Source organism: Bufo bufo, chromosome 3 (genome assembly GCF_905171765.1).
Source record: "Bufo bufo chromosome 3, aBufBuf1.1, whole genome shotgun sequence".
Lineage (NCBI taxonomy): Eukaryota > Metazoa > Chordata > Amphibia > Anura > Bufonidae > Bufo > Bufo bufo.
The window spans coordinates 181,281,115-181,305,466 of NC_053391.1; the positions used below are offsets into that span (position 1 = coordinate 181,281,115).

Genomic DNA, 24,352 nt, shown 5'->3' on the forward strand with positions numbered 1-24,352 from the left:
CACCATGTCCCATTTGAAGCCCCCCTGATGCACCCCTAGAGTAGAAACTCCAAAAAAGTGACCCCATTTTAGAAACTACGGGATAGGGTGGCAGTTTTGTTGGTACTAGTTTACGGTACATATGATTTTTGGTTGCTCTATATTACACTTTTTTGTGCGGCAAGGTAACAAGAAATAGATTTTTTGGCACGTTTTTTTTTTTGTTATTTACAACATTCATCTGACAGGTTAGATCATGTGGTAATTTTATAGAGCAGGTTGTCACGGATGCGGCGATACCTAATATGTATACAATTTTTTTTATTTATGTAAGTTTTACACAATGATTTCATTTTTAAAAAAAAAAAAATCATGTTTTAGTGTCTCCATAGTCTAAGAGCCATAGTTTTTTCAGTTTTTGGGCGATTATCTTAAGTAGGGTCTAATTTTTTGCGGGATGAGATGACTGTTTGAGTGGCACTATTTTGGGGTGCATATGACTTTTTGATCACTTGCTATTACACTTTTTGTGATGTAAGATGACAAAAAACGTTTTTATTTTTTTACGGTGGTCACCTGAGGGGTTAGGTCATGTGATATTTTTATAGAGCCGGTCGATACGGACGCGGCAATACCTAATATGTATACTTTATTTTTTTATTTATTTATGTTTTACACAATGATTTCATGTTTTAGTGTTTCCATAGTCTAAGAGCCATAGTTTTTTCAGTTTTTGGGCGATTATCTTGGGTAGGGTATGATTTTTGCGGGATGAGATGACGGTTTGATTGGTACTATTTTGGCGTACATGCGACTTTTTTGATCACTTTTATTACCTTTTTTGGGAAGTAAGGTGGGCAAAATTTCAATTTCCTAATAGTTTTTATTTTTTTATTTTTATGGCGTTCACCGTGCGGGGAAAGTAACATGACCGGTTTATAGATCAGGTCGTTACGGACGCGGCGATACCAAACGTGTAGGGAATTTTATTTTTTTCATTTTTAAATCAGTGATAAATGTGTTTTTTGATTTTTACTTTTTTTCACTTTTTTTTTTTTTTGACCCAGACCCACTTGGTTCTTGAAGATCCAGTGGGTCTGATGTCTGTGTAATACAGTACAGTACATTATATATTGTACTGTACTTTACTTACACTTTGTCTGAACAGATCTATGCCTTTAGCACAGATCTGTTCAGCACCATGGACAGCAGGATGCCTGAGAGGCATCCTGTTGCCATGGGAACCTTCCCCGTCTGCTCAGTACTGCTCAGAACGTCGCAGACGGGGAAGGGTAAGGAGGGGATCTGTCTGGGAGCTCTCTCCCTCTCCATCGGGGGGCTGCAAAGGCACAGCAGCCCCCCGATGAGGGAGGGAGCTCCCTCTTACTGTTAACTTTTTCCATACAGTGGTCCATACGGCCACGACTGTAGAACAATAAATTTTGAGAAAAATTTATATAGAACTGTAGTTTAAAAAAAAAAAATATTTACAACTGAAAGTGAAAAATGTCATTTTTTTGCAAAAATTTCGGTAAATTTCGATTAATAACAAAAAAAAGTAAAAATGTCAGCAGCAATGAAATACCACCAAATGAAAGCTCTATTAGTGAGAAGAAAAGGAGGTAAAATTCATTTGGGTGTTAAGTTGCATGACCGAGCAATAAACAGTGAAAGTAGTGTAGTGCAGAATTGTAAAAAGTGGTCTGGTCATTAAGGGTGTTTAAGCTAGGGGGGCTGAGGTGGTTAAATCAAGTTTTCATTTTAAGTATTTATTTATTTTTTTTGTTTTATATATTTTTTTCTTTAGGCTTTCCATTTTGCTATCTATATTACAAAAAAAATCCTGAAGTCCTGCAGTTTTTGCTTGGGCAACTTTAACTGATATGTTGACTGTGTTTTGTAGAGATGACTTTTCAGCAGTCATCAACACCTCTATAGATGAGGCAGGACCCAGCGTTCACGATAGGTGATGATCTCAGCTTCTCTGCTCCCTCACTGTACAATGACCTCGGCACAGGTCACAGAGCATGCCTGTGAAACTCTTCTATAGAAGTCAATGAGCTTCAAACTGTTGTCTGTGGCCCATGTAACTGCTGTAAAGAAATTTTTTAATCTGTTTCGCTATCTGGTTTACTTGGCAGAGAAAAAAATTATAGGTGACAGGTCCTCTTTAAAAGGGAAAGTTTCTCCAGGATACATGTATTGAAATGGTTATATTACCTTACAGTGCAGCCCCCAATGTCTTTCCACTTTTTTTTTTCTTTTTTTTTTTTTTTAAAGGACCTCCTCTTTCGTCCGCTGTGGTCCCCGTTTGTTTTGGCCCCTAATATGCCAATGAGGAGATTTGTTTTATCTAGGCGGGGACTTGAATTTGTCCTGGGCGCGGTTATCTTCTCCCTGGCTGCGAGTGCATCCAATCAGTGCGCCCCGCTCTTGGCCAGGTAGAAGGAGCTCAAGTTCTCATGAGATTCACGAGAACTTGCGCTTTTACACATCCCCAGCCATGCGCCATCTTGTAATCCCCGGCGGAGAGCCTTGCAGCGGTGGCGGCATCCTGTGGGTGGAAAAACAACCCTAGAAAACTAGCAACTTGTTCAACCTTTACTAATACTCCCACTAGGCAAACGAGCATGATGTTAGTTTTCGAAATTTACCTCCCAACACCCTCTAAGGGACTCCAAGATGGCGCACGGCTCGGGATGTGTAAAAACTCAAGTTCTCGCGAATCTCCCTGGCTATGGGCGGGGCGCTCTGATTGGATGCGATCGCAGCCAGGGAGAAGATAACCGCGTCCAGGACAAATTCAAGTCCCAGTCTAGTTCAACCCAATCGCAAAAATGCTGCCATTTTTTATGTATACAATATATAACGTATGTTCCTTTTTATAATAAAAAAAAACCAAAAACACGCATTCTGCTGAGGAAGTGTTACACCTTGGCTTTCAGCATCCTATATAACCTAAATACTTTCATAACCACATACCAAACATTTTCTGACAGATCTATTTACTACGGTACCTAGCTAAACCCTGTTGTATTATATACCGTAGATGTGTGTGTGAATTTGTGATTACATTCTGATACTAAAAAGCCTCTGGGCCTCCGGTTTGATGAGTCACTTCACTTTAGTTCAATTCTTTAGAAATGTAATATTTTTGAGAAGTATCATAAATGTTAGCTTTTATTCTACTTTTATTACGATTTTAAAAACCTTTCTATTTTGTTGTTATATTTGTATTCTAGGAATGGATTCAACAGAACAATATCCTATCTATAGTTTTACGAGATAGTCTTCATCAGCCACAGTATGTGGAGAAACTGGAGAAAATTCTTAGATTTGTCATCAAAGAAAAAGCTCTAACATTGCAAGACCTAGACAATATTTGGGCAGCACAGGTAAAATGATTGCCTTTTTATTTTTTTCATTCCAGTTCTTTTAAGAGGGATACTGTGCAACATACAATAGTATGAAACTGGACCTGAATTCAGTGTGCCTATGTGCATTACGACTTCGTGTTAAAAGGGTTTTCTGGGACACAGCCTATTCTTAGACTGATTTTAAAGGCGTTTACAAAGACATTTTTAATGATGACCTGTCCTCTGGATAGGTCACCAAGATCTGATTGTTGGGGAACAGACCCCCAGGACCCCCACTGATCAGCTGGTTGAGAAGGCAGTGGTGCTTGCAGTGCCGGCTCGGCCTTCTCTCAGCTCACCAAGCACAGCGCTGTCCATTTGATAGTGACTGCTTGGTATCGCAGCTCAGCCCCGTTCACTTCGATGGGGTTGAGCTGCACCTAGGCCACGTAACCAATGAATGTGATTGTAACATGGATTAGAGATAGCTGCAAGAAGGCCAGTGCCATCTCAAACAGTGGATCGACGGGGTTCCCGGGTGTCAGACCCACACCGATCAGATATTGATGACCTATCCAGAGGATAGGTCATCGGTACAAATATCTCTGAAAACCCTTTTTTAAGGGGCCATCTAGTGGGTACAGTCTGTTTCATTGTTTACCAGGCACAGCTTTGTAATTTTACTAGTGCCTGTGTCAGGTATTACAATTCTTTGGAGCTGTGCTCCTTTCAAGTGAATTGTATTGAAATACAAGCAATGTAGTGGTCTCTGTGCTTGCTGGAGTGTCAAGGGCACCTTCAACCATCTGATCATAGTGGGTGCTGTGAGCTGGACCCCCACTTATCTCATATTATTGGCCTATTCTTAGGATAGTCAATCAGTATCAAAGTCCAGGCAAACCCCTTAAAATATGTCCAGTTGCTGTTCCTGATGTCATTTACTTGTATTTCTCATGTAATGGCCCAATTATCTCCCCCCCCCCCCCCCCCCCCCAATGTAGTGAGAAGCAGTAAAAAAATTCCAAATGGGGTGCAATTGGAAAACACTAAATTCCTCCACAGTTTTACGGGTTTTGTTCCCACAGCGTTTCATTTGCGGCAAAACTGACCCATGCCCTTTATTCTCTGGGTCAGTACGATTACAATACCCCATATGTATAGGTTTTTTTACGTCTAGTGTGAAAATAAATTGAAACTTTGATTTAAAAAAAAAGTGTTATTTTGTTTATTACATCACCATATTCTGACTCCCATAACTTTTTTTTAAACTTAATAGGCTCATTTTCTGTGGGACAATCCTTAGTTTTTATTGCTACCATTTTGGAGTGTGCGCGACTTTTTGATTCCGTTTTATAAAAAAAAATTGGGGTAAGAGAAGCAATGAAAATATAGCTTTTTTGGGGGCGTTTTCGGTCGTGGCGATACCCATGATGTTTATATTTGTCATTTAGGTACTTATTTTTAAATTTATAAGGAAAGGGGGGTGATTTTAAACTTTTTTTTTTTTTTTTAGCTTTTTTTTTGTGATTTTTGAAGCTCCTATATGAGCCTATAAATATTTTGTACTATCAGGGATTTTTTAAATATGTTTTTGGACTGAAAATTGCTCATTTCTTATCCTGGCCTGCAATCTGGCGGCCGAAATAAGAATTGCAGCATGAACACTAATGGCGTCGTCAGCAAGGCCAATGGTGTTCAGCGCAACTACCGATGCCCCATTGGCCACAGGGGGTGTCGGTAGGAAGCGCTTATGGGTTTTTGCGCATTAAGATGCCGTGATCTCACTTGATCAGTGCATCTAAAGCCTTTAATTACTGCAATCTGCATTATTGCTGGTCACTGTAATTAGCCGCGGGTCTCTGCTGTTTGAAACAGCAGCTGGCCATGACGCCCGCTGCACTTGCGAGCAAGCGCCATGTTTGCCTATTGTTCCTGGTAGCAAACGGGTTAAACCGCTGGCCCATGAACGTAAGGGCTACCTCCCATTGAAAGCATGACACGGTCTCAGACGAAATATTGGTGTGATGTCTGCGCTAAAATTCTGCCGTGTGAACAAGCCCTGATAATTAAAGAGCATTGTGCCATAGCTCTGTTATTCCTCCAGAGTAGTTATGAGTACATTGAAAACTGATTGTCACCATACCTCCTTGCAAAGATGGGTGTCCCTACATAGTCTGGCACAGATTAGTCCCCCAAATGTTAACAGTTGTCAGTTTATTCTTTAGTTGGTTTTCTGGTACTTAGATAATGATGGCCTATCCTCAGGATAGGTCATAAATGTCAGATCGGTGAGGGTCCAGACCCATGGAAGCAAGCGTCCCTGCAGGCATCTAAGAACTGCCGCCTGCAAGACCACGCAGCACAAGACAGCGTCCACCGATGCAGAAGTATTCATCTGGTAGAATTTGTGAATGTGCATCAGAAGGACCAAGTAGCCGCCTCGCACAACTGTGCAGCCGAAGCGCGATTTCTCCGAGCTCAAGATGCGCCCACCGGTTTGGTTGAGTGAGCTGTGACACCTCAGGATGGGACCTGCCCTGAAAACGGTGTCCCTCCGCAATTGCAGCCCAAATCAAACGTGCGACTGCCACCATGGAGGCCACCAATCCCTTGCGAGCACCTCCCAGAATGACAAAAAAAGGGGGGGACCGTACGCCGGAAGGAACTGGAGGCTGCTATAATCTTCAGAGCCCTGACAACATCCAAATGGCGTAACACCTTTCCTTTAGGCCCCTTTCACACAGGCGAGATTTCCGTGCGGGTGCAATGCGTGAGTTGAACGCATTGCACCCGCACTGAATCCGGACCCATTCATTTCTATGGGGCTGTGCACATGAGCAGTGATTTTCACGCATCACTTGTGCGTTGCGTGAAAATCGCAGCATGCTCCTCTTTGTGCGTTTTTCACGCAACGCAGGCCCCATAGAAATGAATGGGGTTGCGTGAAAATCGCAAGCATCCGCAAGCAAGCGCGGATACGCTGCGATTTTCACGCACGGTTGCTAGGAGTCTATCGGGATGGGGACCCGATCATTATTATTTTCCCTTATAACATAGCTATACCCACGGTTACTGTGTCCCCCCCAATGAATATGGGCGAGAAAGATGTATTCCCCATGAAATGACAAAAATATAAAACCAGTATGTGTTGAGACCGATCTGTCAGAAATGCTGATGGGTCCTGTTCAAAGCTTGTATTCTCTTATTACCTAATACAGTCTTACATTTACTCCTACACATTATTTTCTCTTGATACCAATATTTATCCAGTTTTCTTTTTATTATTTCTCTGATGCACAATTTAGACCTTATGAATGCAAATGAGAAGTAATATGTATAGTTGTCAGAAACTATTTGTTAGTCACTTATTTGCTTCTTACTCCACTACAGATAATTTCAGATTATTAGACTAACTTGCTGCAGTTTTTTCTGCTTCTTTTCTATAAATGGTTAACGCCACTTTCATCTTCCACCTCCTACTTGTACTACCAGGATCTGCATGCTTTATTAACCCTTTCTTATAATAGACTAGGTCTGCAAATGCCTACATATGTCTTTCACAGTAGCCGTATTGATATCTGTTGATACCTTTTAAGTCTTCTACCATTTTGCCAAATCACCCATAAAATAGAAGTGAGTCAGACTTCTGAAGAATAAAGATTTTGTACTGCATGAGAAACGCATGATCAGTCTTCATCTCACTACTGCTCCTTAAACTGGTATTCTGGTTATATTAAGGTATCCCCCTATCCACAGGATAGGAGATAACTGTCAGATTGGTGGGGTCCTACCGCTGGGACTCCCACTGATCACAATAATGGGGACCACATACCATGTGGAGCCCCCTCAAAATGAGCAGAGTGGCCAGTCAGGCATGAGCGCAGCCGCCCCATTCATTTCTGTGGGAGTACCGGAGACAGCTGCATGCAGCCGCTCGGCTATCATCAATCTAATAGTTTTCATCTACCCACAGGATAGGGGATAACTTAATATAACCGAAAAACCTCTTTAGGGCCCCTTTACAGCTGCTGAACCTTGCCCGATTGAGCAGATATGATAGCTGTATTTACATGCAGGAAAAATCTTCTCAGTACAGATGCACTTTGTTGGCAGCAGACGGATCTGATGCCGGCAAGCAATTTTATGTGCAATGTGATCATGGACTCCTTTTGTCGGTTGATCATTTTCACATTTAAATGGGACAGTATCAGGATTGAGTTTTAGGGTATGGGCATATAGCGCAGTTGTGTTGTGGTTGCACAGTTTAGTTGGTCGGTCTCGTTCATGGCTGCGCAACACCCGCAATACTAAGCGGTCATTAACATTGCAGATCTACAAAACCGTCTGGTCCTCATTAGTTGGACAGGAGCTAGCTGCAGCCATAATAGCCGTGTGGTAATCTGCCGCAACCGCAACACAATTTCAGAGGCCTGTACTCCACCCAGGATTTAAGGATCTATTGTGTGTGTTAAGATAATGTACGAAATCATGGTTTTATGTGACCCAAAACATCTGGAAATTTGCATGTTCTTTATTTTGACATACAGAAATAACATATGTAAAAATTAATGTTCATTATTTACTCCTGTTCTAGGCAGGAAAACATGAAGCCATTGTGAAAAATGTCCATGACTTGCTTGCTAAGCTGGCATGGGATTTTTCCCCAGAACAACTTGACCACCTCTTTGATTGTTTCAAGGTAAATGTACAATATTGCATTGCTACTATCTGTGCACATTGAGCTTTAAATTAGGGATCGACCGATTATCGGTTTTACCGATATTCAGGATTTTGAACGTTAACGGTATCTGCATCTATTTTGCCGATTTTCCGATAACTAATCTGGAACACGGATCGTGCTGCTGTCAGCGCTCTCCGTGTTCCCTCAGCAGCACAGGGGAGATGGAAGCAGTGTCTCCCTCCCCCCGTGCTGCTGCTGCCAATGAGAGGAGAGAGGATAAGAGGAGGGGAAGGGCTGTGGCCACTGCGCCACCAATGAAGATAACTCATTCATTAATTCATATACAGGAGGCGGGAGCTGGCTGCAGAATCATATAGCCGGCTCCCTACCTCTATGACAAGTAGCTGTGATCTGCGGTAGTTAACCCCTCAGGTGCCACACCTCAGGTGATCACAGCTACCGTTAATAGAGGTCGGGAGCTGGCTATGTGATTCTGCAGCCAGCTCCCGCCTCCTGTGTATGAATTAATGAGAGAGGTATCTTCATTGGTGGTGCAGTGTGCCCCCCCCCTAGTATTAATCATTGGTGGCAGTGGCCACAGGGTCCCTTCTCAGTGGCAGTTCCGATCGGAGCCCCAGCAGTGCAAGTCTGGGGCTCGATCGGTTACCATGGCAGCCAGGACACTATTGAAGCCCTGGCTGCCATAGTCAGCTCCATGCTGCTATGTACACAAAGCACAGAGCAGCAGGGACAGTGTGAGGTCTTATTCACACTTATGGAGATCTATCAGGGTGAATAGGACAAGGTTTCTAGCCCTTAAGGGGGCTAATAGTTAGTAAAAAAAAAAAAAAAAAATTGCAGAAATATTAATTATAAATGAAAAAAGGATTTACAAAAAAAACTACACGTTTATATCGGTATAAACTATCGGCCTGAAAGTTCGCAGATTATCGGTATCGGCACTAAAAAATCAATATCGGTCGATCCCTACTTTAAATATTTTTGACAATTTTTCTATATTTGCCAGATTTTTCTTTTGTTTCTTACTCTACACAATGATTTAAGCAGTGCAATGTCCCGCCCTCTATGTAACCCATGCTGATGTAAAAACAAGAAATTTAGAAATAGTGACTGACAGTGCTGACACGATTGTATACAATACTTTTCATTTAACGAAGAACTCCCACAAACTTTTATTTTTTAATTTTTTACATTAAATGGAATTTGGGTCACTTTTTGACTCCTTTTTACTAAAATCTTGTATTGAACTGCTGATGAATCCTGAATATTCTCCTGGCTTTTTCTGCCCTCTGGCTGTTAATTCTGTTGGGGAAAAAAAAAAACTATCACTTGGTGGCAGAGGGCGGAGAAAGCCAGAAGCTCATGAAAATCACGACTTGTTGCCATGCGCTGGAGCTGTTGGGACCTAGCAGTATAAAACCGGTGACAGATTCCCTTTAGGGAGTTACATGGTGAAGGCTGTAGGGCGGGTAGTCTGCTTATTGGCTGCTTTTATTCATGAGACTGAAGCTCAGTTCGGATAATCTTCTGTGACATGAAACCGGCGCTCACTTGGTGAATCTGGCAGCTCCTTGTATGTGGACCGAAAGTGACATTCTCTCTCCATTCCAATGCGACGCTCAGTCTGAGTCTTCTGGTCATGTTGGTAGGCACAGCAGAAGACCAGCCTGGAGCTCCCAGCTCCTGAATAAAGCTGACAGTAAGCGGACTACCGGCCCTACGACTTACATCATGTAACTTGCTAATAGACTAAAGAATCACTAACTCTTTTATGGGAGTGCTTCTTTAAAGACTTGCCTTTTTGTTTTTAGGCTAGCTGGACGAATGCAAGTAAAAAACAGCGGGAAAAACTATTAGAGTTGATTCGACGACTAGCAGAAGATGACAAGGATGGAGTAATGGCTCACAAAGTGTTAAATCTTCTGTGGAATTTAGCGCACAGTGATGATGTACCCGTTGATATAATGGACCAAGCCCTGAGTGCTCACATTAAAATTTTGGATTACAGCTGCTCGCAGGTTGGTAAATCGGGCTCACTTTGTAATTTTGGTGATTTTTTTTTATTTTTTTTTGCAAAAAAAGTGTTGGAGGAAGTATATGTATTTTATTTATTTATTTATTTTTTTCATGGCACAAAGTGCCACTAAAATACAAATTGTTTCCTTTTTGTGTTATGGTTGTATTATGGTTGTATCGCCGTAGGAGTATGTATAGTTTACACTTACTGGAGGTGTGGCTAAGAAGTGACTCTCCCCCCCCCCCCCCCCACCCCTATCCCCCCCTTCCTTCTCTACCTCCTTTATATTTTGTTTTGTCTTTATTTTATTGGTTCGACATATTAACACCAGATACAGGGGGAATACTGACTCTGGAGTCTCATTGCAGAGATTAAGACCCAGCAGCTCCTGCAGGCCGCAGGCGCACACATGATTTGAGCAGGAAGCATTAGGGATGCTTCCAGGACTGCATATAAGATGCTCATTGAGCGCCTTGCATACAGTAGTCAGGACGGCAGGGACATTAATAAACAGTCTCTGCTTTCTCTGTGGGGAGTCGGCTATCCCTGACAGCCGGCTCCTGCAGCTGCACACTCTGTAAGGACGTTCTGGAATTTCCTTACAGAGTTGCATGCAAACCTGAAACTTTAAAGAGGACTTTTATGGGTCTGAACATTGTAAGATAACTATCTGGACATGTAGAGCGGCGCCCATGGATCTCACTGCACTTAGTATTATCCCTGGGCGCTGCCGCTTTGGTCGCCCGCTGTGGCCCCGTTACCTTCTCCTGCGCTGTATGGTAATTGCTACTATCGGTAAACCAGGGAGGAGTCACAGCGGCCGAACAGAGCAGCGGTGCCGCTTTACATGTCCAGGTAGTTATCTTAAAATGTTCGGACCCATGAAAGGTCCTCTTTAAAGGGGTTCTGCACTTTGTTTTAACTGATGATCTATTCTCTGGATAGATCATCAGCATCTGATCGGCGGGGGTCCGACACCCGGGACCCCCGCCGATCAGCTGTTTGAGAAGGCAGCGGCGCTCCAGCAGCGCCGCGGCCTTCTCTCTGTTTACCACAGGCCGAGTGACGTCACGACTAGTATCAACTGGCCTGGGGGCGGGGCTAAGCTCCATTCAAGTGAAGAGAGCTGAGCCCCGCCCACGCTAGTTGATACTAGCCGTGACGTCACTGGGCCAGCGGTAAACAGTGAGAAGGCTGCGGCACTGCTGGAGCGCCGCTGCCTTCTCAAACAGCTGATCAGCAGGGGTCCTGGATATCGGACCCCCGCCGATCAGATGTTGATGATCTATCCAGAGGATAGATCATCAGTTAAAACAAAGTGCAGAAACCCCTTTAAGTTCTAGGCTGTCTTAGAGCAGTTAAAGAAGCACTACAGCAAACATTTTTATTCTCTAGTCTGTAAGAAAAGGCCATGATGCAAATTTTGGTGAATTTTTTTTTTTTTAAAGCCAAACCATGTTGCAGAAATTTGTCAACTGAATACGCGTTCCATTCATCTGAATACCTTTGCTTTGAAAATGCAAACTTTATTTTTGTGCTTCCAGGATCGAGACACCCAAAAAATTCAGTGGATAGATCGCTTTATAGAAGAACTGCGTACAAATGACAAGTGGGTCATTCCAGCACTTAAACAAATTAGAGAAATTTGCAGTTTATTTGGTGAAGCACCGCAAAACTTAAGGTAAGGTTCTAAATAAAAAAATACAAAATTTCTGATTTTATAAGAGCTGTTGGTCAATCAAATTGCATGTGAGTATGTGCATCTTGATTTATGACAAGTTAATATTTTTCAGACGTAGGCAAATGCTGCATATTATAATCATGAGTCAGGATGTGATCTTAAAGTGTCACCCAGATTTTAATGTCTACCTCCCACTCTGCTACTTTGAGCCACAGGGTTATGCTAAATCTTACCCCTTTAGCTATCTGACATCCACATCTAAGGAATATTAGCTGCCACCACTTGTCATATTAGGCAGACAAGACACCTTAAAACTAAGGTTACCCACTAAAGCCCATTATGCTCTGGGTTAATACACAAATATACGTAACGCTTCTTCTAAGGTCGTGGAATCCTTTAGATCACAAAAAGTCTTTTATTAAAGTGATGTTTTAATATCCACAGGACAGTGCATACAAAAATTCAGTTATCAAAATGTAAAAATACAATGACATACAAATATAATGCAACAAATAACAGTTTGAAAATTAAAAGGCATTACAGAAACAGAACTTAATACATTACGAGACTTAGAAGTCCAGTTGCCCAGAGTAGCCTGAAAGTCGGCCAAATCCTCAAACGAATTGTCCCGCCAAAGAAATGACCATGTTCTAAAGGAAGACACACTTTTAAGAAGGTCTGCAGATTCCACCACTAGCCCCTCTATCATTCATGTCATGGAGACTCTAGTGTGTATGCTATTGGCCGTTTACGACTGCATTTTCTGAGGTCAATTTAATAAAGGTTTTGTCTTAAAATCTTTCCACTAAGATTTATATTCTTGTGGACATCATAGTGACTTCATACTACCTTCATCCACCCTGTCGTAATGTTCCACACACACACATGCATATCAAAAATGGAGGGGGTTAGAGGCCGTATTTGTGGAGTTCCTTTATTACTACATCTTACAGAGCCCTGAGTGAGCTGACATTAACACAGGTAATGCCTGTAAATGACCCAAATCCAACATGAACCGCACACTGACGAATTATGGATTAGGTCCAGTATTTCTTTGAGGAATATTCATCTTTATGGGGTTTTTATACATGACCCTTTCTGCAGGTTAAGCTATCCTCAGCCTGTCCATTTGAATGGCTCCACCAGATGTAGGGGGTTTTGAGGAAACCCCTGATTTCAGGATAGGTTTTATGAGGGGTAATCTACTCTATCAAAAATATTAATATTTAGATCTCTAGAACATGATACTGCAGTCAGTAGGTGTTCTGACTTGTGTTTTACCAATTTAAAAAACCCCAGTAACTGAGGATAATTTATCAGTTGGGTTAATGTGATATGTTTTTATAATTCTTGTTGTACATTTCAATTTCAGTCAGACACAGCGCAGCCCTCATGTGTTCTACCGTCATGATTTAATCAACCAGCTCCAGCATAACCATGCCCTCGTCACTTTAGTTGCTGAAAATCTCTCTTCCTATATGGACAGTATGCGACAATACTCAAAAGGTACCAAATTGTGAAATTTTTAGTCAGATTTCAAAATAGTCTGTAAGGCCTCATGCACACGGCCGTTGTTTTGGTCCGCATCCGAGCTGCCGTTTTGGCGGCTCGGATGCGGACCCATTCACTTCAATGGGGCCGCAAAAGATGCGGTCAGCACTCCGTGTGTTGTCCGCATCCGTTCCGTGGCCCCGCAAAAAAAAATATAGAATGTCCTATTCTTGTCCGCGCTTTGCGGACAAGAATAGGCAGTTATATGTAGAGGCTGTCTGTGCCGTTCCACAAATTGCGGAACCCGCACGGACGCCATCCATGTTTTGCAGATCCGCGATTTGCCCACCACAAAACACACCACGATCGTGTGCATGCTGCCTAATCCTGTAAAAATGTCATTTAACTTTATAACACTTTGGTTCTGGTCTAGCAACCATGACTTATTACAGTAGCTGATTTCACTTCTTTTCTCTTTAAGAACACGGGGAGTACGATCCACAGACTGTGAGGCCCGGAAGTCGCTATAGCCATGTACAAGAAGTCCAGGAAAGGCTAAATTTTTTAAGGTAAATTTATGCAGAATGGTCTTCCAAGGATGGTTACATTTTCTATTAATGTGACGTAGATCTACTTGTGGTACAAGTAATATTTGTGGTTCTATAAATAAAAATTGTATTGTTAAAGGGGTTGTCTCTCTTCAGCAAATGGAATTTATCATGTAGAGAAAGTTAATACAAGGCACTTACTAATATATTGAGATTCTCCATATTGCCTCCTTTGCTGGTTTGATTAATTTTTCGATCACACAATACACTGCTTGTTTCCAGGGGTTATGACCACCCTGCAATCCAGCAGTATTGGTCACACTTGCACACTATAGGAAAAGGCTCCAGTCTCTCTGGTGGCTGGGACCACGGGAGTGCGCATCAGCTGACTCTTTTTCCTAAAGTGTGCAACCGCGACCATTGCTGCTGGATTGCAGGGTGGTCGTAACCACTGGATACAAGCAGTGTATAATTTGGTGGAAAAATGAATGAAGCCAGCAAAGAAGCAATATGGACAATCACAATACATTAGTAAGTGCCTTGTATTAACTTTCTCTACATGATAAATGCTATTTGCTAAAGTCAGACCATCCCTTAAAAGAAGTCCCAACCTTTTATATCTTATGAAGGACTGTAAAACAATTGCGGCTGTGAAAATGGTTGCTTTATATCTTCTTGGCTGATATTTAGCATATGTTTGTTTGTGAAAATGCGCAAAATGTAAATTCTTTCTCAACTATGAGTGTTACTGTTTGCTTTGGGCGTTTTCACTTTTTCAAGGGAACCCAAGATTATAATAAAGATAATTTCAGAAAATAATATTGTTATAACAGCTTCTTTTTTCCCCCGATTTTTATAGATTTCTATTGAAGGATGGTCAGCTCTGGCTTTGTGCCCCTCAGGCAAAACAAATTTGGAAGTGCTTAGCCGAAAATGCCGTGTACTTGTGTGATCGCGAAGCTTGTTTTAAGTGGTATTCCAAGCTGATGGGTGATGAGCCAGACCTTGATCCGGATATTAATAAAGACTTCTTTGAAAACAATGTGCTGCAGTTAGATCCCTCCCTGTTAACAGAAAATGGCATGAAATGCTTTGAGCGGTTTTTCAAAGCCGTTAACTGCAGAGAAGGAAAGCTTGTAGCAAAGCGGCGAGCTTACATGATGGACGACTTGGAGCTTATAGGACTCGATTACCTTTGGAGGGTGAGTGCTTTCAACTTGCAGCCAATCTCTACAATATTCAAAACTTATAGGGGTATGCCATGTTTAAGGACAAAAAATAAAAATCAGACCTCGTATAGTACATGACAGTCTTTTTCTAACGAAGCTAGAACAGCCCTGTCCCTCACATAGATCCAGAGATCTCTCCATTCATTGCTCCAATTGATATACTGGATTTATTTCAGGCTGGCAGCTCTGGGATGTGTCCTTTCTGCTGTACCTCTTTCCCCGTAATTGCCACAGCTTCTAACAGAAGATATGGCTAGTGGCAGTTGAAGATTTAAACTGAGCATGTGCAACCACCTCAGTGGACAAAAAAAAAGGAAAAGAACAGCAGGTGGCGCTATACATATACATTTTATTGAATAACTCATTGGATATGCTAAATTTATAATTACATGCAATTACAAACGTGTTTGTGGCACCACCCCTTCAAGTCTGAACCATAAAGTGGATCTCTACCTTTTAATGGCATGTTGTATTTGAGCAGACCTTCTGTGAGGTGTCATTTCTTAGTGTTGGAGATCCTTTTATCGATTACAGAACTTGAGTCCGCTGCGTTTGTTTAGACTTTAAATTATCTTATTTTTTTTTTATTGAATGTTCCCAGTTAAAAGCTCATGATATTCTGTTCTGTTTTTTGGTTCCTCGTATAACCGTCAGATGCGGACCCCATCCAAGTGAATGGATCTGTGTCCGCATGCAGCGGCCGTCCGGTCGGTGCTCGTGCATTGTGAACCACAATTGGTGGTCCGCAGCCAGCTCACGTTCTTCTTGTGCATGAGTCCTTATTCAATGTGGTCTGTCAGTTGCCATTGTGTCCTCTTGTGATTGTTTGGGCACTGTGTTGTGGTTTCTTTTGAAGCCGGAAATCACAATCTGCGACTGATCCAGCACCGCAATGGACAGCGCCTGCAGCAACTGACTGTCCCTATTTAATCATGTTGGGGTTTCTTGGGTTTTGTACGGTGTCTTCTTTTTACTGGGATAATGCTGTATGCAGAGCTGTTCCCATTAAAAACAGTGAAACATAGAGCTTTGGCTCTAACACAGATGTAAACATGCTTGTTTCCTTTTAATGGCTTATGTACTTTATTTTGTTTTGCCTTTTTAAACCCAGATATTGGGGAAAATACCACCTTATGGAACCTCAAAAGCTATTCTTGCTGCCCTAGTTGATCACGTGAACAGCAGTGCATGCTGTGTGATTCTTGCATTCATAATCTCCAGTCGATGGGGTATACTGGGCAGTATGACAGATTGGACACATGGCTTTCTTTGATGACAGGTCACAATGAACAGAGCCTTATAATGTAGCACTGATCAGAAATAATAGTGAGGTCCTCAAGGCATAAATTGGCTATAATTTTAATTGCACATGAACAGCACTAGCAATCTGCATAACAAATGTATGTGTCTACTTAGTGGGATCTACCCTATCAGGTATTGTGTGTGGCTTAGTGGGGTTGATGCTGCCTTTTTACGGTTCAATCATTGATGCTGCCTTTTTAAATGGAATCTGTCGCCAGTGACCTCCCTGATTGGCCCACTCAATCAAAGCAGCCAGGGATGGGCTGACCACAGAAAGAGAGAGCATTTCACTCTAGGTGTGTGCAACAAGAGCACTGGTGACACCCTCATTGCACCAAAGGCCTCATTTGCATATTAGAACGTATCTTACTCAAGAATGGAGCCTCCGATGAACAAAACAAATACAGCGTTTAAGCTACCTTAACACTCGTGTTTTGTGCGGATCCGTCATGGATGGATCCGTTCAGATAATACAACCGTCTGCATCTGTTCAGAACGGATCCGTTAAATGTTCCGACTCAGACTCCTCAGTTTTATGTACTTCCGACTCCCCGACTCCGACTCCTCTGTATTAATATGCAAATGTATTTTATACATTCCTTGAGGGAAAGAAACGCAACCTACCACAGGACTACTGGCTGGGAAGCCAACAGTCTACTGTATTGCACAGTTTAAGCAAAAGACAAACACAATGAAAACAAAGTTTTATTAATTTTTTTTTATTAATCAGTCAAGTGGCTGGATAGTAGCAGCAGGCATAAACATCAGGAACAGGATCTTTACCAGTTCAAAAATACAAACCACATTATTTGGTTGTTTTAGAACAAAAACAAAGCTCATCTATAATGAACCAAAAACAAAATCTGTAAAACCTAGAAATGGTTTATATTAATCTTGAAATGTAGTTATAGGCTTAGCAAATGCAAATCAATTCAATGTAGAGTTCTAAGGAAGAGAATTGCCTCTGCCAGATCCTCTTTCATAGAGGCTCTTAAGTCAGACTTTATTATTTTTAGTGCTGAAAATAATCTTTTGACACTGACTTGGGTGGGTGGCATTGCAGTAACTATTCTGGCCACATCACGTGAGGCACTGCATGCATTGGTCTTTATTCTTACAGTAGAGAATTCATTAATTATATCTTTTTGTGAATTGGGACATTTAAACTTGCTTTTTTTTTTATTCCAATCTAAATTTAGTAGGAGTCGGAATCGGTGCATTGTTTGCCGACTCCAGGTACCCAAAATTTCCCTCGACTCCGACTCCACAGCCCTATTATCTTTAACATAGCCAAGACGGATCCGTCTTTAACACCATTGAAAGTCAATAGAGGACGGATCAGTTTTCGATTGTGTCAGTGAAAACGGATCCGTCCTGGCACACAATGTAAGTCAATGGGGACGGATCAGTTTTCACTGACACAATCGAAAACGGATCCGTCCTCTATTGACTTTCAATGGTGTTAAAGACGGATCCGTCTTGGCTATGTTAAAGATAATAGGGCTGTGGAGTCGGAGTCGGGGGAAATTTTGGGTACCTGGAGTCGGCAAACAATGCACCGATTCCGACTCCTACTAAATTTGGATCCGTCCCCATTGACTTACATTGTGTGCCAGGACGGATCCGTTTGGTTCCGTTTCATCAGGAGGACACCAAAAAGCTGCAAGCAGCGTAATGGAGACTGAACTGATGCATTCTGAGCGGATCCTTTTCCATTCAGAATGCATTAGAATGCAAACTGATCCGTTTTGAACCGCTTGTGAGAGCCTTGAACGGATCTCGGAAACGGAGAGCCAAAACGCCAGTGTGAAAGTAGCCTTAATCGGATGAGCCACAGTTGCATAGGGAGGTCGAAGGTGACAGGTTCCCTTTAAGTTTCATAAAATGACACTTCCACATTTAAGATGTTAATGTTTGCTTAGTTATTTTACTCCACTAGTATTATATTCTTACTATTTAATGCTATTACAGGTTGTAATTCAGGGTAGTGATGACATTGCAAACCGAGCAATAGACCTTCTCAAGGAAATTTATACGAACCTTGGACCGAGGTTACAAGTAAATCAGGTAGGATTGTCAGTTTTTCACCCTCTGTGTGCACAAATGTTCTGGAGATTGTAGAAGTGCCTGTATGGTTTGTGATGAGTAGAAAGAAGTCATTTTTCAGAAGTGCTTTATGTTCAGTAATAATGCATTTGTTGCCTTCAGCCTATGGTTGTACAGTAATGCTAATTCATCTACCTTCTATATGAAGCATGGCTCGAGCATATAATTGACGTCATTTGATTTCGCTCTAGGTGGAGATACATGAGGATTTCATTCAGTCTTGCTTTGATCGTTTGAAGGCCTCCTATGACACGTTATGTGTGTTAGATGGTGACAAAGACAGTATTAATTGTGCAAGGCAAGAAGCTATTCGAATGGTCAGGGTTTTAACGGTCCTCAAAGAATATATAAATGAATGTGACAGCGACTACCATGAAGAGAGAACAATTCTTCCAATGTCCAGGTACTGATTTCTTGTAATATATATATATTTTTTATGCTTATGCTTTCTCTAACATAGTTTAACTTTTTTCCTGAACTATACTTAATAAGTTTTTTATAAATCATGAACTTTGTTAAAGAGATTTTCCCACCAAACATTTATCACCTGCTTATAGGATAAGTAATAATGGTTTGATTTCTGGAACCCTTCATTCCATAACTACCGTACAGTTTGAACGGAATGGAAATGCTGATGTTTGACCACTGGCCATTTCAAACTCCTCTTTATTGTGGCTTGTGCTGGTGAGAAGGAACAGAGGACTTAGAGACTCTGTACTAGTGATCATTGTGAACCCCCTGAAATCAAACATTAATTACCTAACCTTTTGGCTAGATGATAGATGCATTTGGTAGGGAAACCCCTTTAAAGTGTTCCTAAACTTTCTAACAATTTTATTAAGACCTTTTCTTAGGCCTCATACACACTAACGTATGTCTTCTGCAGTATGCAAATTGTGCATCCTGTCCACGTCCTGCCGCCAAGTTTGACATGTTCTATGTTTTTGCAGAGTCTACATAAAGATCTGTGTGCTTTTCGGATTTGTTCTCACGAAAAGATACAATATGTCCCCAAAGAAAACAATGCAAACGGACCGCATCCATATTTTGCGGCTCTGCGTTTTGTGGACCGCAAACCTGATATGGTTGTCTGTGTGTATGAGGCCTAAATGTCATACATTTTTTTGTAATAATACTTTTTCTCATTAATGTCATTGGGGGACACAGCACCATGGGTATATGCTCAGCTACCACTAGAAGGCAACACTAGATATCAAAAGGTTGGCTCCGCCCAGGTGGGCTATACCCTCTCCATAGCCACTAGGCTAATCTGTTTTAGTCTAGTGTCTGTAGGAGGCAGACATGACCTGCTCTGTTTGCAGGTCTTGCTGCTTTGCCTGAAGACGCCAGATGGTAAGTATTCTCCCCTGCGTCCCTGTCCTAGGGGGTCCCCCGGGTTAACCTCCCTTTTCTGACCAGGGGATGGGATTCATTTTACTTGGGGGGCCTGCTTAGGTCCCCCCCTTCCCCTCTTGGTTATCCTTCTCCTCCCTGGCCACCCATGTCTCTCCCTGCCTTTCCCTCTTCTTTAGTCCCCGACTTCTGACCGGACTAGTCCGCATCTTCCCCGGCCTGTCCTTGGGCCCCTGGTGCTCCTTTTTTTCCCCTCCCTGAGCGTCGCTCCTCCTCGGGAGCCCCCCTCGCCTATTTTTATTTTTTCGTTCCGGAGGGACCCGACGGCGCACTTTTTCCGGTCACCTCATTAATCGAGGCCACGACTTCTTTCTTGCCTAGGCCACGTCTTCTCCCGCCCCCCTCGCTTCCCGGGCTTTTTCTTGGCCCCTCCCCGCTCAGCTTTGTAGTCCCTGCATGTCTCCTATGCTGAATGGGCCTCTTCCCTGTCCCACGCCATAGGGAACCTTGTAAGACTCTCCCAATCCATGGTAAAGTCGCTGGACCGCTTGCTTGCCCTTATTGCGACCGCCTCTGCCCCTCCCAGGGATGACGGATGACTCAGTGGACGGGGCACGCTCACATTCAGACACCAGGTCCCGCAAACGATCTTTGGTTGTCACAACTATGTCCTGCTCCTCCTCACAATCCTCAGGACAGGTCTGAGGCTGATGACGTATTCTCCCCTGTCGCATCTTCCGCCTCCTTGGGGGACACCTCTGCACCGATTCTGACTCTGAACAGAACATCAGAGCTATGCTCTCCTGGTTGGGTCACAGGGTTTTCCAGCACCTGTGCGTCCAACTTTTTGCATGAGATTTCCTTCCCACCCTCGGGGACTGCTTTGGGACGTCCCATGGAGCTGTGTCCCCCAATGACATTAACGAGAAAATTGGATTTTTGTACTTACCGTAAAACCCCTTTCTCGTTCAATTCATTGGGGGACACAGATCCCACCCTTTGTTTTCACTTATTTTCCGGTCACTGGGCTGCTGTTCTTGTTTCAAGGACATGTTGGTTCTTCACTTTTGTTTCTCTCTCCTTCTGCTATTGGTAAACTGATTAGCCTAGTGGCTCTGGAGAAGGGTATAGCCCACCTGGGCGGAGCCAACCTTTTGATATCTAGTGTCGCCTCCCAGTGGGTAGCTGGGCATATTATTTATTATTAAAGCGCCCTTCATTCCATAGTTCTGTACATATGAGAAGAGCTATACATACATAATACAGACAATTGCACTAATCATAAACAAGACAAGTTACAAACTGGTACAGAAGGAGAGAGGGCCCACAATCTACATGGTATGGGAGAAGGACACAGTAGGTGCGGGTGAAGTTGGTCATGGCGGTATGGAGGCAGCAGGGTCACTGGTTGTAGGCTTGTCTGAAGAGGTGGGTTTTCAGGTTTCTTTTGAAGGATTCCACTGTGGGTGAGAGTCTGATATGTTGGGGTAGCGAGTTCCAGAGTATGGGGGATGCACGGGAGAAATCTTGGAGTAGATTGTGGGAAGAGGCGATAAGAGGAGAGAAGGAGGTCTTGTGAGGATCGGAGATTGCATGTGGGGGTGTATCGGGAAAGTAACTCAGAGATGTAGGGAGGGGAAAGGTTATGGACGACCTTGTATGTATTTGTTAGTACTTTGAAGTGAATTCTCTGGGCAATGGGGAGCCAGTGAAGGGATTGGCAGAGGGGACAGGCAGAGGAGTAATGGGGTGAGAGGTGGATTAGTCGGGCAGCAGAGTTGAGGATGGATTGGAGGGGTGCTAGATGGAAGGCCACAGAGGAGAGTGTTGCAGTAGTCTAGGCGGGAGATGATGAGGGCATGTATAAGCCTTTTCGCAGATTCAAAGTTAAGGAAAGCGCGGATACAGGAGATGTTTTTGAGTTGGAGGCGGCAGGTGGTGGAAAGGGCTTGGATGTGCGGTCAGAAGGAAAGGGCAGAATCCAAGGTCACTCCAAGGCAGCGGACTTGGTTGACCGGGGAGAGTGTGCAGCCATTGATAGTGATAGATGGGTCTGTTGGGGGGGTTGAGCAAGATGGGGGAAAGATGATGAATTCTGTTTTATCCATGTTAAGTTTTAGAAAGCGAAAGGCGAAGAAGGATGATATAGAAGATAGACATTGTGGGATTCTTGATAGTAAGGTGCTCATGTCTGGACCAGAGAGGTAGATTTTTTTTTTTCCGTCAGCATAAGAGTGATACTGAAAGCCATGGGACTCTTGCCCTGGAACAGCTCATAAAGTGTAGATAGAGAAGAGCAGGGGTCCTAGGATAGAGCCTAGGAATGAGACGAGGAGGTGTTGCGGGAGTGGGAGACGCTAAACGTCCGGTCTGTGAGGTATGATGTGATCCAGGAGAGGGCCAGGTCAGTGATGCCAAGAGATAGATTGAGTTTGCAACAGAAGGGAGTGGTCAACAGTGTCAAAGGCAGAGGACAGGTCAAGGAGAAGGAGGACAGGGTATTGTTTCTTGGTTTTGGCTGTTAGTAGGTCATTGGTGACTTTGGTAAGGGCAGTCTCGGTCGAGTGGTGGGGTCGGAAGCCAGATTGTAGGCGGTCAAAGAGGGAGCATTAGGAGAGGTGAGAGGACAGTTCAGAATAGATATGTTGTTCAAGTAGCTTTGAGGCATACGGAAGAAGTGATATGGGGCGATAACTGGACAAAGAAGAGGGGTCAAGTGAAGGCTTTTTGAGGATGCGTGTAATGGTAGCATGTTTAAAAGCAGAGGGGAAGACACCAGAGGTTAGTGATAGGTCGAAGAGATGAGTTAGGGCTGGGATAGACACTGTGGTGAGGTTAGGGATGAGGTGGGATGGGATTGGGTCAAGTGCACAGGTGGTCAGATGAGAGCTCAAGAGTAGAGTGGAGATTTTTTCTTCTGTTATGGTGGAGAAGCGGGTTTTGGGAGAAGAGGACCGAGCAGTTGTGTACCCATGGTGCTTTGTCCCACAATGAATTAAACGAGAGAGGGATTTTACGGTAAGTACAAATATCCAATTTTTCTCAGTTGCTTACAAAAGAGGCACCTGAAGTGCTGACTCATTCTACTGCGGGGCCACAGTGAGTGCTCCTGCACACATCATGGCTCCTGCCTGTACTAAACCAGGCATAGCACGCTTTAGTGGAGCAGCGATGTGCTATGCAGAACTAGGCGAGCGGATGTAAGCAGGAACTCTGCATAGCACATTGCTGCTCCTGCTTGTCCCTGCTCCACTATATCCTGGCATAGCTCATCTGATGTGTCGGTGGTGTATGAGTGTACGGATTCAAAAGCTCTATAGGACCCTGTACTTCAGGTGTCTGTTTTGTAAGTCAAACTGAAATATAAAGCGTATTACTATTTTTATTTATTTTTATGACCTATTTATCAGATTTTAATAAAATTATTGGGCAGGTTAGGTAGACTTTTAAGTAGTTTGTTTTGGTTTCTAATCTCCCTTTGTAATCCACAAAGCCACTATTCTTCAAAATGTGGAAGCACAATCCTGTTCCTTACAACCCTACCCCCAATATTTGATTAGTTTGTTGTATATTTAGTTAGTTTTGATTTTTTCCCCCCCCCCTCCTTTCCGCTCTTAGGGCTTTTCGCGGCAAACACATAACCTTGGTTGTGCGATTTCCAAATCAGGGCCGCCAAGTGGAGGACTTAGATATATGGTCTCATACAAATGACACAATAGGTTCTGTTCGCCGTTGTATCCTTAATCGCATCAAGGCCAACAGTGCTCATACGAAAGTGGAACTTTTTATTGGTGGAGAGCTAGTAGATCCTTCAGAAGACAGAAAGTTAATTGGCCAGTTGAACCTGAAAGATAAAACTGTAAGTAAATTTCCTTTTTATGCTTCATCCTCCTGCAGATATAAGTTTAAGAAATATGAAAGAGAAAGTATCAGAAAATGAATCTAAATGTTCCTTTTTTTTTTATTATAAGCATAATGTATTTATTGCTTTTTTTTAATTGTTGATGTGATATATCCATATAAAATAAAAATCCTGAGCTATTGCAGTGTTCTTACCAGCTTCTGGAGCACAGGCAATAGGATGCAGTTACCTCTTAGGCTTGGCTGTGTATATAGAGACAGTGCTAGCAGCCTCTCAGCGCTGTATTATTAGTGGGCAGGGGATTGATGCATCTATTGTCCTGCTGGTTACCTAGATGAAGATAACAACGCTTTAAGGGCCCCTTGCACAGGTTGAGAATTGGCCAGATAATCGCTAACAAGCATTCGTAGGGCTATCTAAAGGTGTAAAGGTGCCGCCCATTACCCAATGAACGAGCGAAATGCATTTTTCATGCCGTCACAAATCGTTGTTTGACGGTGGCAGATCGTGCTGTCTAAACACACTCTGCTGTTGGCAAACAATGATTCTGTACGGGGGCGAGCGATGGTATTAGCTAAGTTGTCCTGTGTACAGGGACCTTTACTCACAAATCTTTTAGAATCTTTCCTATCACTTTCCGTGGAAGAGGTTTGCTCCTTTTCCTGGAGCCTGTCAGTCTTTGGAAACTTTTTGTCCACGAATTCCCTTTCATTGCAGATAATTTAG

At 42.9% G+C, this 24,352-nt stretch overlaps 1 protein-coding gene across 3 annotated transcripts in view; it reads left to right on the top strand.

Moving 5' to 3' along the window:
* Positions 1-24,352, top strand: part of USP9X (ubiquitin specific peptidase 9 X-linked) — a 155,091-nt gene that overhangs the window by 63,074 nt on the left and 67,665 nt on the right. For all 3 annotated transcript variants that reach the window (XM_040423797.1, XM_040423799.1, XM_040423798.1), the window contains exons 10-19: positions 3,222-3,374; positions 7,930-8,034; positions 9,849-10,055; positions 11,599-11,735; positions 13,108-13,241; positions 13,708-13,795; positions 14,634-14,976; positions 18,277-18,372; positions 18,603-18,814; positions 23,383-23,623. In XM_040423797.1, the coding sequence (XP_040279731.1) occupies positions 3,222-3,374; positions 7,930-8,034; positions 9,849-10,055; positions 11,599-11,735; positions 13,108-13,241; positions 13,708-13,795; positions 14,634-14,976; positions 18,277-18,372; positions 18,603-18,814; positions 23,383-23,623 (1,716 nt within the window). The remainder of the gene's footprint in view (positions 1-3,221; positions 3,375-7,929; positions 8,035-9,848; positions 10,056-11,598; positions 11,736-13,107; positions 13,242-13,707; positions 13,796-14,633; positions 14,977-18,276; positions 18,373-18,602; positions 18,815-23,382; positions 23,624-24,352) is intronic.